At 46.7% G+C, this 15005-nt stretch overlaps 1 protein-coding gene across 1 annotated transcript; it reads left to right on the top strand.

Moving 5' to 3' along the window:
- Positions 1–14: 14 nt before the first annotated feature.
- Positions 15–3955, top strand: LOC138965190 (5' exonuclease Apollo-like). Its single transcript, XM_070337309.1, has 2 exons — positions 15–105; positions 949–3955. The coding sequence occupies exon 2, from the start codon at positions 1123–1125 to the stop codon at positions 2983–2985; it is 1863 nt and encodes a 620-aa protein (XP_070193410.1). The 5' UTR covers positions 15–105; positions 949–1122; the 3' UTR covers positions 2986–3955.
- Positions 3956–15005: the final 11050 nt, after the last annotated feature.

Raw genomic sequence — 15005 nt, 5'->3', positions numbered from 1 at the left:
TATCTTTCCTGAAAGCGCGAGCAACGTTTTGGAAGTTCGAGCGTTTGCGAACGTTGGAGAAAGTCTGTTTCAACTGTTCCTGACAGTTTGGGCCTACGGACTAAGGTAGGTAAACAAATTTCATCAATTTAAATGCCTCTGAATTCTGAGCTATGAATTTAACACACTAAAGTTCAAGATTACCATGAATGTCAGATAATCATAATGTGTAAGGGAAGACGCTCTTGAAATGTGTGTGTGTACTGTGACAATGTGTGTTTTCACTTCAGTTACTGAGCTAGTGTACTGAGTGTGTGTATAGTGTGCATCTTTGTAAATGTGGTGTGTGTGTGTGTGTTTGTGTGTGTGTGTGTGTGTGTGTGTGTGTGTGTGTCCGTCCGAGAGAGAAAGAGAGAGTGTGTGTGTGTGTGTTTGTTTGTCTGTCTGTCTGTCTGCCTATCAGAGAGAGAGAGTGTGTAACTGTGTGTGTGTGTGTGTAGCTTGGTGTGCTGCACTGTCTGTAAGTGAGTTGTCTCATAAATTAAGACCTGTAACAGTTTACTCTTACTATTTTGGAGTAATTTTTTACTATTTTTTTAGGATTTGGGGGAACAAATACTCCACTTGAGTCCAGACTACGATTTTAAAATGTGCTTCAAATTAGGTTTGTGTTACTAATGTTGGTGTTTGTAACCAATGGATTACTATTTTGGTCATCGGATTACGATTTTTTGACTTGACCATTGGGGGTAAACAGATCTGCTATGTGTTTGTGTATGTTGTGTGTATGTCACATTATGTGTGTTACTGTGTGTGTCATGGATTAATTCAGTGTGTGTGTTCGTTTGTGTGTGTGTCATGGATCAATTCAGTGTGTGTGTCTGTCCGTTTGAGTGTGTGTGTGTGGATGTGTTGTTTTCCTCACTTAATTTCTGTGATTGTTGTTTAAACTTCAACAATTGTATTTAGTTTCAGACAGAGTATCAAGGGCAGGATCACCAGGATTCACTGTTCCACCAGCACCCACCATATACCATAATGCCATGACTTCTCCAAGATCGACTTTCCAGCACTGACCAACAATCTGCAGCTTGGAGGCATCATTCAGCGTAGTGCAGACCTAACAACAGCTAACCAGACGTCATGAACGGCAGCATTATTCCAGGCACCTCCATTGCTGTGGATTTCTGGCCGGCAGACAAGCACCCTGGCATCCGATTCTTCTTCTTGACTCATCTCCATGGCGACCACGTGGTGGGTCTGACTTCAAAATGGCGACGTCCCATTTACTGTTCTCCACTAACAGCGCGCCTTCTGGAACAGCGCTACGATGTTGACCGTTCTCTTTTGCGGTCTTTGGAGGAAGACCAGACGCACATGGTCGGCTATTGTCAGAGCAGCTGTGTTCAAAGTCACGGAGAAGGTAACGCTTCGGGTGTGAATGGGCAGTCTAGTCTATACTTTAATAAAGGGCAGTCCACTCGTGAGGTTGATGGACAGATAAAATTAAACAAAAATGAGCTGCAAAAATGTGAGTCTATGGCAGTGACAGTGATTAATGCTAACCACTGTCCTGGAGCGGTGATGTTTGTCTTTGAGGGATCCTTTGGTAAGATTGTGCACACTGGAGACTTCCGATTCCAACCGGAAATGGTGAAGGAGGGTTCGCTGCTGTCCAAACACACAGGTACCATAGACCGACTGTACCTGGACAATACCTACTGCGATCCCAAGTGTGTGTTTCCAACAAGGGCGGAAGCTTTGGAGGAGATTGTTCAGATCTGTAAGACCCACAGCAACCACGACATTGTGCTAGGTGTCAGAAACCTTGGCAAAGAAGACTTGTTGGCTGCCATAGCCCTTGCTCTGGGCGAGTGGATCAACGTCTCGCCAAACACGCTGTCTATCGCATCATCGCTCAATTTTCCAAAAGTGTTTTCAACAGGAAAGCCAGATGTACGAGTGAGGGCGGTGCCGTTTCACCAAGTATCCGGCGACTTCGTCAAACGTCTCAACAAGGAGAAACCCACCATCGTCATTCTGCCCACAGCGCTGTATCAGGGTATCGGCGGCAAGCCGTATGCCAACCAGCCGGAGGTGTTTGTTGTGCCGTACTCCGACCACAGCTCGTTTCCCGAACTGGTGCAGTTTGTGTCCAAGCTGAAGCCTGCGCGTGTGGTGCCCATTGTGCGTGGTAAGGTGAGAGGCCCGTTCGGTGTAGACGTCTCCAGTAGACAAAACATGAGTTGCTTCCAGCAGTATCTAAGCAAATCTCAAAACAAATGCTTTGCAGATACACAGTTTTCTGATCTGAAATCACAAAAAGGCAGCCTGCAGACAACCGGGGAGGATGACTGTTTGTTTGCAGGCACAAATGGGTTTGAAAATCTCTTCCCAGACCTTCAGAAACCTTTGAAAAGAAGGCAGCCACAGAAGAACAAACCCAGGAAGGCTCTGTGTCCAAAAGGAGTGATCTATCTGTCTGACGACGAAGCTGAAAGAGAAAAGCAAACTGTCTCTCCGAGAAAATTCGGGAAACTTAGTGATGACCGTTGTTTAGCAGAGCAGGAAAGTGTCATTGTGTCGACCACAGTCCAAGCTGAACAAGCGGATTTGAGTGAAAAGCAGAAAGTAGAAAACCAGGGCAGTGGTGTCTCACTCTCAGTTGAAGAAGACATGGTCAATGCCATTCATATCGACAATATTGCCATTAGTGCTTCAGACAATTCCCTCAGACCCAAAGGAGGCATACTGATCCACACACAAGAAAAGAACAAAGTTTCAGAACCTACAGAAGAAGAATCTCGACTGGCTGACAAGACTGGTGTTGTGAACACGTGCTATACTACCACAGGGCAAGACTGTTCCCTGTCTTTGTTCAGGGCCAGCAGAAAGCTTAGCGGTGCACAGCGCAGAGCCAGGCTTATCAACACATACAATGCTGTCTTTGGTGAACCAACAGAGGATAAGGCCGGCAAGGTTAATTTGTCAGAGTATTTTTGCTGAGAGTGAGAGAAAACTGAAAATCTGTTAGTTTTTGTGCCGTGACTTTGTTCAGGTCCAGCAGAAAGCTTATAGCGATGTACAACGCAGAGCTAGGCTAATCAACACATACGGGATGCTGTCGTCGGTGAACCAGCGAAGGATAAGGCCAGCAAGGTTAATTTGCCACGATGATGTCAGACTATTTTTGCTGATAGAAAATTGAAAATCTGTTCATCGTAGTGCAGAGAATTGGGGAGGAGGGAGGGGAATGGTGAAAATCTCAGTCTTTCACATAGTTACTCATCCATGTGTGCCAATCTCAGTCTTTCACATAGTTACTCATCCATATATATATATATATATATATGTGTGCACCCGCCAAAGCTAAATGTTCTATTCATGAAAAATATATATATAATATTATAATAAGTCCTTTGGGATCAAAACTTTGAAAGCCAGTATCCATATTATATAATATAGATAGACTGCCAACGTTCCAAAATTCAGAATATGAAAGAAAAAAATGTTAGATAATTGGAACGTTTATTAATTTATAGACAAAACAAAACGTTACATTTACTAGTAGTATGTTGACCAAAAGGTCTTTGAAGTAGACAGACGCCCCCCGCGGGTTAGGGGGAAGAATTTACCCGATGCTCCCCAGCATGTCGTAAGAGGCGACTAACGGATTCTGTTTCTCTTTTTACCCTTGTTAAGTGTTTCTTGTATAGAATATAGTCCATTTTTGTAAAGATTTTAGTCAAGCAGTATGTAAGAAATGTTAAGGGGGCAGTACCACCTGTACGTGGGTACCCACATTGTGATTTTTACTGTTTGTAAACTGTTAGGATTTTTCAATTGAAATTTTGCATGATTACTCATTATACATGTACCACATATTTTTCATGAAAAGTGTTGATTTTGGCATAACAAACATATTTCTTGGTGAAAAAAAAAGTTTTTGTAGGATGAGCTGTGGTCGACGTAAAAAAAACAAGAGGCGAAGCCTTCAAGGCTCACGTAAGAAATCGACAAACAGTAACACAAACTCAATCACTCCGTCACACACACACACACAGTACACACACACACACACACACACACACACACACACACACACACACACACACACACACACACACACACACAGAAAGAGCATAGGTGAAACTGTGCAAGAAAGCGAGACACTAGATCTAGATCTGTCTGTCTGCATGTAGCCTACTTACATGGACACGACTGCCAAATAGTCTCGGCCCGCTCAAAATAACAATCACCGAGACTTTCAGTAATTCCATCGCGTGACGTCTAACCCTCGTACGTCATAATGTGACGTCAATGTAATATGACGTCTTCAAATGTTAAAGTTTCTACCACAGACATACATACATACATACATACATACATACATACATACATACATACATACATACATACGCACGCACGCACAGACAGACAAAAGTTAGCATCGCATAGGCTACACTTCGTGAGCCAAAAATCATTTATTTTTGAACTCATAACTCATAGGTTTATGCACAGATTGTCTTCATGTTTTGTAAATTATGTAAGCAGTAGATTATCTGGATTATGTGCTAGGGGATTTATATCTGTAACGGTTGATGTGTGATGGCCGTGTAAAAATTTGCCTAAAATTAGGTCATAAAAAAAAGTTGAAAATTCTTAATCAATTTTTAGGACAGATATCCAGAAAATGCTATGACAAAATCCAGATACAAGCATTTTAAAGCACTCCACAAAATTGTATGTGAGTACAGTGTATCTCCAATAGTTCTTGGGATATCAGCCCCAAACTGACCCGCCATCGCCATTTTTCGCTAACTTTTTAGCCGTCAAATTGGATAAAAATTTGCTTTCCTACCTGTCTGCCACAAATGCTTCAAAAACTACAAGAAAACTTCAAAATATCCGAACAAAATCAACACAGGAAGTTCCAAACAGGGGAAGTAATCCGGGAGTAATGCTTATTCGCCTTGACTGAGGGAGTAATCACTGTAATACGATGGCTCAGGGGTATAAACGCAAAGAAGAAATCGGTCGTTTTCAACGTGGAAATTCTCGAAATTGACCTCAAATTTCTCGAAAACTACTACGTTTTGAATAAAATAACTTACAGATTATGAAATTTCAATCATATTTACATATAAAAAGTCTTACATCATGTAATGTCATGAAAAAGTGATTTTTGACCCACGTACAGGTGGTACTGCCCCCTTAAGTCCTTTGTACTGGAAACTTGCATTCTCCCAGTAAGGTAATACATTGTACTACGTTGCAAGCCCCTGGAGCAAATTTTTGATTAGTGCTTTTGTGAACAAGAAACAATTGACAAGTGGCTCTATCCCATCTCCCCCCTTTCCCCGTCGCGATATAACCTTCGTGGTTGAAAACGACGTTAAACACCAAATAAAGAAAGAAAAGTAGACAGACACTTAGGAAACAGATAATGAACTTAGCTCAAGATCATGTGGCTACTCGCTTGCAAAATGACGGCGAAGTAATGATCAATCAATTGAAACTTCTTTTCTGCTCCTATCTTTGAATATTTGTGAGCTATCTTCAGAGTTAGTCCTGTTTGAGGTTCACTTGTCACTGTCAGTGTCACACTGACTAAATCTCAAAATGTTCACCTTTCTTCCAGTCTGTGATGTAATTTCCACGGATCGAGCTAGTTGAATAGATAACCAGAATGTGTTCACAAAGAGCAAAGAATTTAAATGGTATAAGTGAATTTCCCTGGAATAGTTCATGTTCATCCTGTTGATGATTATTACTCATTTGCTGAGTATTACTTTTGGTGATTGAGTTATTTTTATTCTATGTAAATACATGTAATGATGTATGTAGAGTGATTATTATTATTACCTTGATTTGTTGATACTGGCTGTTTCATTTGCAAAGTGAAGATTCAATCACATATTCTTACCTCAACTCACATAAATGGCATTAACTTCAGTTCATTGCTAAGATATTGAAGTAGTACTCGACCCTGGTAAGGGGGGAAGTAACTCCCAAAGAAAACAAAGTCCGTAGTCAAGGACGGGAGTCACCTCCCCTACCGGTAACCCGCGCATGCGCGGTCCTACTACCGGCCGTCATTCCACCCACTTCAACACTCGAGCACAGACGTGTTGTGGTACTCCGGCATCTTTTTTGCCTTGGCCTTTTGTGGAAGGCCATTTGACCCTGGTATTTGCGTTGCTATCTTTAGGTAAGATCGTTTCACTTCTCTTCACTGCGCGTTGCGTTTGTTTGAGTATTTCGCTGTTGTAATTCGTCTCCACATGCGCGTGTTCGAAATTGCAAATGGCGGACAAAAGCTCTAAAAGCAAGGGCAATCTTGTTTCTCTGCTCTCTTCACCGGGGAAAGAGAAAGATAAGGACAAGTCTAAGTCTAAATCAAAGACGCGTGCCTCTGTAACTTCGTCACAGGCTACGTCTTTAGTTCTGGTTACTGACCCGGTGACTAAGAAGGCAGAACGGGTTTCGATTGACTCCACGTCACCGTCACCGGTTTTTCTTACGCAGGAACGCGCTACTTCTCCTCTCTCGCGCTCGCAGGCGCCTCGGCCTAGCGAGTCCGTGTCTCGGGAAGAAATCTTGGCAATGTTTGCTACTTTGAAGCATGATTTGGTTGCCTTGCATTCTGCGGAAAGGCCTGTCGCTCCCCTCCCGCCTGGCGTGGGGGGGGTGGCTTCACTTTCTAGGCTGCGGCCTTCAGCGACGATCACTTCGGCTGATCTCGGACCGGATTTTTCCGGTTCGGTAGCGGATCCCCCTGCCTTTTCAGGGGGGTTCGCGTCCATAGCGCCGCCCGGTTCTAGCGCTTCGGCGTTGGGCGGCGTTTGTGGGAGTCCCCATCTTTTTGGGGGCTCACACTTGCCTGCGTTCCCTGGTTACGCTCTTGCGTCTCCTTCGGGTTCACAGACGGCTCCTCCCCGGCAGTACACCGTCCATCACGTGGCGGGTGCGCTAGGGAGCGGCGAAGCGCGCCAGCTTGCCCCCCTGGGATCAGTTTCGGCTGTCCCGGCCTCTGGGGGACAGGCAGCAGCGTCTTGCTTGTCCAGCTCTGGCCTGCAAGATTCTGTCGGCGGTCATCGTCCTGTAGCTCTTGGTTCGGCTGCCGCCGTTCCTGTTTCGAGCTCGCAGGGGGTAGGCTCCTCTGGTTTCCCCTCGGGGCTTCCGGTCGGGCCTACCCGCGGGTTGTCGTCCTCGACTTCCGGTTGTGCTGTGGCAGGCACTTCCGGTGGAGGACAGCGGGCTAGCGGTTCCGGTGGCAGTGTCCCTGCTATCCCGTCCCTGGTCACGCATCGACATCCGGCCCTGACTTCCGGTTCCGCCGCGGCGGTTCCGGTTGTCGGCGGTGCTGTTGGTGGACAGTTTGCGGCGCTTCCGTCTACTGTTCAACCGACGTTAGCCACTTCCTCTTCCGTGGATGGGTGGGTTTCCGGTTTGCCGGACCCTCCTTTCGATGGGGATCAGGAAGGTTTTGCAGAGGAACAGGAAGGGGATGAGGATCGTTCCGAATCCGTTACCCCCTTACGGATTCCCAATAAGCTGGGCCCTACTCTGGAGTTGGCTGCGGAGATAACCTCACGGTACTTCCCTGAGGGTGTCTCCGCCGACTCTACTGTTGTCGCTCCCCCTCCTTCTGCTTTAGCAGACTTTGCGGGCGCGGGGGACACGAGGGCGAAGTTCCGTTTCATGGAATCTCCTTCCGTCCCGTTTGTGATGGCTCAGGTGTTGGCGGACGCTAACACACCCTACCCTCTTTTGGCTGCTCATGGGGAAGCCCCCCCTTCTGCCCAGCCTTGGTTAACCTCGGCTCAGGCAGGCGGCGGCCTCCCAGCCAACTCAAGAAGATCGCGGCTGCCTAGCAGGCCACATTCTCTTCTCTCCTCTTTTTCGCTGCCCACAGCTCCACTTCCGGTGACTCCGGAACTGGCTCGCTTGCGGCAGGATGGTTATAGCCGAGATAGGACTTCCGTTTGTACGGAACAGAGTCTACTCGGGCTGGAGGAAAGCGGGCGTTCTTCCCTTGAACTGACCTCTTTAGCGGAAACGCTCATCCGGTCTCTCACGAGAGCCATCGCTTCGTCCATCGAGCCTTTTAGGTTTCGTGACGATGCTATTGAGGCTGATGCTGCCATGCTCCTGGCGGCGCTTGCGAAGGTCACTGACAGTCAGATGACGCTTGCTGCTCGGCTCTACTCTCAGGTGGTGTTCTGGAGGCGCGAGGCTTTTCTTAACGGCTCTCGCCTGACGGATAAGGCCACCATAGACTCTTTGAGAGTCTCTCCCTTTTCAGAGGGTGCGTTGCTGGGGTCACGCTCTTTGGATGCCCTTCGGCAGCAAACTGAGGAAACTCGTGACCAACATGTGGTGCAACTGACGGAACTCGCTCTTAAGCAGCACAGCAACAAACCACGGAGTTCTGCGTCAGCGCCAGACAGCTCTTCTGGGCAGCAGTCGTCTCGCGCAGGTAGGGGTGGGTCACGGTCCCGTCCTTACCAGCGTAAACCTTCCTTCGGGAAGCGGGGGTCTGGGCGCAAGCCCAACCCCCAATGAGCCACCCCCGATCCAGTCACCCCCCCCCCCCCCAGCCTCTGCCCTTTTGGTAGCAGGCGGCCTCTTCCGGGTTCTTCCAGCTTGGCTGTCTCGGACAAGCAGCCTATGGAGCATGGGGGTGATTCGATCGGGGTTCCGCCTTCCTTGGCAGGAAGGCAAAGCCCCTTCGTCCAGGGCGCCGGCCAACTTCCGGTTTCCGGTCAGCCCAGACGCTCAGGAGTCTTTACAGGCGGAAATCCTTCTCTTTCTGCGGAAGCAGGCTATAGAGGAGTTTCTCGGCCACCCCTTCTTGGGACTTTACGGCAGAATTTTGGTCGTCCCCGGGGTGTTGCACCAAGGCATGGTGTTCGATTCACGGGAGTGGGCAGTCCGTCCCACTCAACGTCGTTTATTCAAACTGCAGGCGCGCCCTTTTCAGGCGGCGCTCAGTTCAGTCTGGAATCCGACGTCACACGGCTGGGACGTCTCAGTTCCGTTTCGGGGTCTGGTTGCAGCAGACCACGCCTCAGTGGATGAACACTCCTTGGCTTCTGCAGGGAGTGCCCATAGCGCTTCCTCCTCCTTACACGCATCTCTTTGCGGGCGCAGCACAGAAGGGCTGCGGGGCTCACTTGGACACGCACACGACTTCCGGTCGGTGGTCACAAGAGCAGCGGTCTATGGCACAACATTCGCCTCGAGCTCGAGGCGGTCTTTCTGGGTTTTCATCACTTTCTCTCCGCTTTCCAGGGCACCCATGTGTTGTTTCTTTACGACAACACGGCGGTCTCTGCTTATTCCAACAAACAGGGCGGGTCCCGATCTCGGCTGTGGTCCAGCCGAGCATGCGAGACTCTTTCTTAGATCCTGATCTCGGCTCGCTATCTGCCCGGCTGCCTGAACGTCCTTGCCGACGTCATCAGCCGTTCCTTCCAGATCCTCCACACGGTGTGGACCATCACCCATCAGGCGCTCCTCCTTCTTTGGGCGCAGGTAGAGCGTCCGATGGTCGTCCTTTTCGCCACGAGATTTTCACGTCGCCTCCCGATCGTTGTGTCTGTTTCCGGGCCCGGAAGCTTGGCAGATCGACGCGATGACGATCAGCTGGACAGGGCTAGAGGCTTACGCCTTCCCTCCCACTCCACTCATCGGAAGGGTTCAGCCTAAAGCCGACTTAGAGCGGCTTCATCTCCTTCTCGTGGCACCGCGCTGGCCCAGTCAGCATTAGTTCCCGGACCCCATGCGGCTCGCCAGAGGCCCGCCAATCCCGCTCGGCCGCCGGCGAGGGGAGCTTTTCCAGCCCAGAACGGGGACTCTGCACAATCGCCCCGAGGGCCTGGATCCTCACGCCTGGAGAGGGTTCGCAGATCACTGGGGTGCTCAGGCGCCTCCGTTTTCGCTTTTGGACTTAGGCCAGAAGGCTCACAGGCCACCTCCTCTGTCTACTAGTCACACTGGCTGGCTTGGACTCGATGGTTTGCGGCTAACAATGTTGTCCCGGTCGCCCTGCGATCAATGCAGGTCGCAAACCATCTGGCATGGCTCTCCGCTCGGGGACGCGCCGCGTCCGCTTTGCGCGCTCGCCGCTCAGCCATCTCTGTTACTTTTAAGCAACTTGGACGCTCCATCTCCCTCGGGGGAGTTATCGCGAGTGTGCTAAAGGGCGCGGCCCTCAGTTCTGCAACGGAGAGAACTTCTGTCCCGGCTTGGGACGTTCTTCTAGTACTCGAATTTCTCCGTTCTAGTGCTTTTGAACCTTTACAAGACGCTAGTCTCTCTGACCTTACGCGCAAAACTCTCATGCTCATACTGCTCGCTTCCGCGCGGAGGGGCAGTGAGATCCACGGCCTCTCAGGCCTAGACCGGGATATCACTTTCGAAAGAGACGGCTCGGTTTCACTGCGTGTCCGTCCCGATTTTCTCGCCAAGAATCAAAAACCTGGTCAACTTTCACCGATCATTTCCATTCGGCCTCTCCGGGACATTTTTAGCCCCCGGCGATCCGGATCTTTCTAACTGTCCGGTACGCGCGCTTAAGGCTTACTTGTCGCGCACCGCTCCGTTTCGAGCATCAGCTCCGAAGTTGTTGTTTATTTCGATCATTTCAGCCCGAAATAAAGACTTTGCAAAAACCACGCTTTCCAGATGGTCTTCCACACTTATAAGGCATGCTTATCAGTGGTGGCAGACACAAAAGGGGGGGGGGGGGGGCAGTCAGTCCTTCCTCCTCGATCACCTCGTACGCACGAGGCTTGAGCGTGGGCAACTTCCTTAGCTGTCCTCAAGTCTGGAAGGATGTCAGACGTCCTCAAAGCTGCATACTGGACGACTCATGATGTCTTCCTCAGCTACTACCTCCGGGGCATTGCCAGCACTCATCCGGACGGTACCAACTGCCTCCCAGCTATGGTTGCCGCAGGCCAGATACTTCCAAGAGTTTAATGTGAGTATCCCACCGCCTTTATGTGCAATCTGCCATTTATGTGAGTTGAGGTAAGAATATGTGATTGAATCGAAAATTTCAAAACTAAATTTTCATTTAATTAATATACTTACTCAACTCACATCGTTTATACCCTCCCATCCATCCCCGCTAACATTATATGTGTTACAGGTGTGTGTTTCCGTGGGGGAATGACGGCCGGTAGTAGGACCGCGCATGCGCGGGTTACCGGTAGGGGAGGTGACTCCCGTCCTTGACTACGGACTTTGTTTTCTTTGGGAGTTACTTCCCCCCTTACCAGGGTCGAGTACTACTTCAATATCTTAGCAATGAACTGAAGTTAATGCCATTTATGTGAGTTGAGTAAGTATATTAATTAAATGAAAATTTAGTTTTGAAATTTTCGATTACGGTTTTAAAGTATGCTGTGGTTCATCAAATAATGCGTTCAGTATGCATGCTGTAGGGGTATCCGTATGTAGCATACATTAAATGCCTATTTTGTGCAGTTTTATGGAAGAAACTTGCTTGGATATTTAAAGTTATGCTGTTATTTGTACCTCTTCTGTCTGTTCATTCGAATCTCACCAGAACAAGATTATTTGCTCTTCTGTCAATCGGATTTAGGTACACATGTATTGATACATGTCAAGATCTGCCTGTGAGTTTGTGGACTTGCTGAAAAAGGTTTGTTTTTTTCTTTTTCTGGCAGTGACATGCATAAAGAGAGATACATGTATTTTCTAGTCTTTTGTAAGTATCTGTGTGTGTGTGTGTGTGTGTGTGTGTGTGTGTGTGTGTGTGTGTGTGTGTGTGATAGAGATAGACCCCCCCCTTTTAAGACCTAAACAAAATCTGAGAAAATCAGGTCTTAAAAAAGAGGGTGTCTTAAATTGGGGGTTAATTTACAGAGGTCCTGAACAAAAGTCTGAGAAAACAAGGTCTTAAAAGTGACCGAGTCTTAAATTGGGGGGGGGGGGGGTGTCTTAAAATGGGGTTCAACTGTACTATATTGATACCTCTGTTTTAAGACATTTTTGAACCAGATTTTCCTTCTTCAGAATGTCCGTAAATGTACACTGATCACTCATTAAGCCTTCACGATTTGTATCAGTTTCAAACACTCAATGCATAATTATAGCATGCCAAATGTACTCATCCTGTAGGCTTACATCAATGAAAAAAATGCCTCAAAACCTTCCATTAGGACTCCTCTCATTATGACCTAAACTTTTTCATTTCTTTCCCTCTTCTTGGAATATAATACCAATGTACCACAATCCGTCCGCACTGCTTTCTTGAGAAAAACAAACAACCAAATAAACAAACAACAACACACCCGATGTTGACTTATGTGAAATCTGCGTGTCAGGAAGAGTTCAGCTGAACTTTTCAATACTACACGCATTAGACACATTACTTTTATTTATTTTGAGTTAATCTACTGAGGGCCCACATAATTGGCCATGTCTGTAGAAACTTCATTTAAAGCCACCCAAAAATAGGGCAAAACTGAGATGAAAGAGAGAGACGGAGAGAGAGAAAGAAAGGGAGAGAGAGAGTGTGTGTGTGTATGTGTGTGTGAGGGCGAGAGAGAGAGAGAGAGAGAGAGAGAGTTAGTCACGGTAATTACTGACACAAACTAATTAAGTGCATCGATCTAAACTTTGTCTTTGAAAGTTTGTCCTTTAAATATTTTGCACACCGTCCCGCATACTGGTATAGTACATAGTAATTTTCTACAAGATGGCAGACCGTTAACTGCAGACGACTAATGAAGTAGCTATTTTGAAACTTTCTGTGAATGGAATTAGTCTTTAGGGATGGAACATTATTGAAGAAGTCACTGGGTAACAAATGCCATCGAAGATGTAGCTGACCGCACCCACTGACGTTGACTAACCTTTCTTCTCTACCACAGGGCAATTTATTAGAATTGGGCTACTGCTTCAATGATAAGATGAAGAAAATTGTTTCTTTTCCTTGTAATAGACTGCTTGTTATTTTTGTCTGATGCTACGAGAATTATAGTTCCGCATTACTCTAGCTCAGTAGGTATTTCATTGCACTACGACAACCTAGGGCACAGTCGAAGAAAAAATCAAAGCCACATTTCTTATTGTCTGTCGTGTCTCTTGTTTGTCTATTTCAAAGAACCGGCACGGTGGCCTAGTGGTAAGGCGTCCGCCCCGTGATCGGGAGGTCGTGGGTTCGAACCCCGGCCGGGTCATACCTAAGACTTTAAAATTGGCAATCTAGTGGCTGCTCCGCCTGGCGTCTGGCATTATGGGGTTAGTGCTAGGACTGGTTGGTCCGGTGTCAGAATAATGTGACTGGGTGAGACATGAAGCCTGTGCTGCGACTTCTGTCTTGTGTGTGGCGCACGTTATATGTCAAAGCAGCACCGCCCTGATATGGCCCTTCGTGGTCGGCTGGGCGTTAAGCAAACAAACAAACAAACAAACAAACTATTTCAAAGACTGTTACAGGTCGAGGTTCTTGTGAACGTCAGTGTAGTTTTGTCCTGAAATAAAGGGACAACAAAATTAACCAATCTTGTTTTTTTGATCGTTAGTTCCAAAAATGTAACCTATCTTGTTTTTTTGATCGTTAGTTCCAAAAATGTAAACACCCCCACCCCTTCCTCTGATACATAGGTAGTTTTCGTGTACATTAAGTTGAAGGGAGCGGCGTATGACGGCTTAAATGGCGATGTAAAAACGGCCACACACGTGCAAAAACACGAGTGTACGTGGGAGTCTCAGCCCTAAACGAACAAGAACAAGAACAAGAACAAGTTGAAGGCATGGCCAAGAAGGGTGACCAACCATTTTTCGAGTCTGACAACTATAAGGCCAAACAAAAATATGTTGGTTTAGGGTAACGTGACCAAAAAAGATAAGGTCGGCAGGTCGACTTTTTAAAATAAATGTCACATATAAAGTTTTTTTTAATGTAGTCGATTTTAAAGGAGGTTACTTCCATTAGTCCCGGTAGGGTTCGCAAAATGTGCCAAAAGTTGGGATTGTTTTGAAAAATGAAAAGTTTTGGGATCGGCAGGAAAAAATAGGGTCGGTCGGGTTACTCTAAACCAACATATATTTTTATTTGGCCGAATGAGATCTGTCGTCGAAAGTTATCATCTTCTCTGGTCGACTGTTAGGATTTGACTCATCAGTCAAGGTCTTATGTCTACCTTTTGTTAATGTGTCAGTCGATTCTTAGCGTTCCCTTTTTGTGCCTAATTGGACGCATCTTTACTTTGTATTTGACTCTTCCTTGATGGTCGATGAAGCTTGTTGTGCAGAACTTGTTTGTATGTGTATTTATTTTATACACTAGTTTTACCTTAAAGTTTGTGTTGCAACGTTCAGTTATTCAAAATATCAACGCTGTGTTAAGATATCCATTGAAGACTGTGATTCTTCATGTACCGCGTGATTATATGTTGCTTCATCTCACCTTTTTTGGTCCCATGCACAGACAGCAGTGAAACTTGTTCGCATTTGCAAGATTACAGATTTGATGCCAGCCAGCCAAACACTGAAACACACACACACATACACACACACACACACACACACACACACACACACAGACAAACACACACAAACACACACATACACACACATACACACACACAAACACACACACACATACACACACACACTGTGATACACAGTGATACACACACACACCGTGATACACACGCACACACACACACACACACACATACATACACACACACACATACACACACACACCGTGATACACACACACACACACACACCGTGATAACGGCACACACACACACACACACACACACACACACAGGGACGAAGAGAGGGAATTACCACTCTACTTATGTTACAGAAAAGCCCAAATTTGATGAATAGCCTATATACCACATCCTCAAATAGTCATATGGTTATTGAATTGGTAAATAGACCTGAAGTCTACAGACCATTTGGTAGCTATAGTTTACGTCAAGACATTGATTTTGACTAAGTAAAAACATTCAGTGTAAAACATGTTA

This window comes from Littorina saxatilis, linkage group LG4 (genome assembly GCF_037325665.1).
Source record: "Littorina saxatilis isolate snail1 linkage group LG4, US_GU_Lsax_2.0, whole genome shotgun sequence".
Classification (NCBI taxonomy): Eukaryota; Metazoa; Mollusca; class Gastropoda; order Littorinimorpha; family Littorinidae; genus Littorina; species Littorina saxatilis.
Note: the sequence above shows the minus strand (reverse complement) of the source record. Positions and strands in the feature narration are given on the sequence as shown.

Excerpts from the sequence above, each read along its gene's own strand:
- LOC138965190 (XM_070337309.1), top strand. The coding sequence starts at position 1,123 with ATGAACGGCAGCATTATTCCAGGCACCTCCATTGCTGTGGATTTCTGG.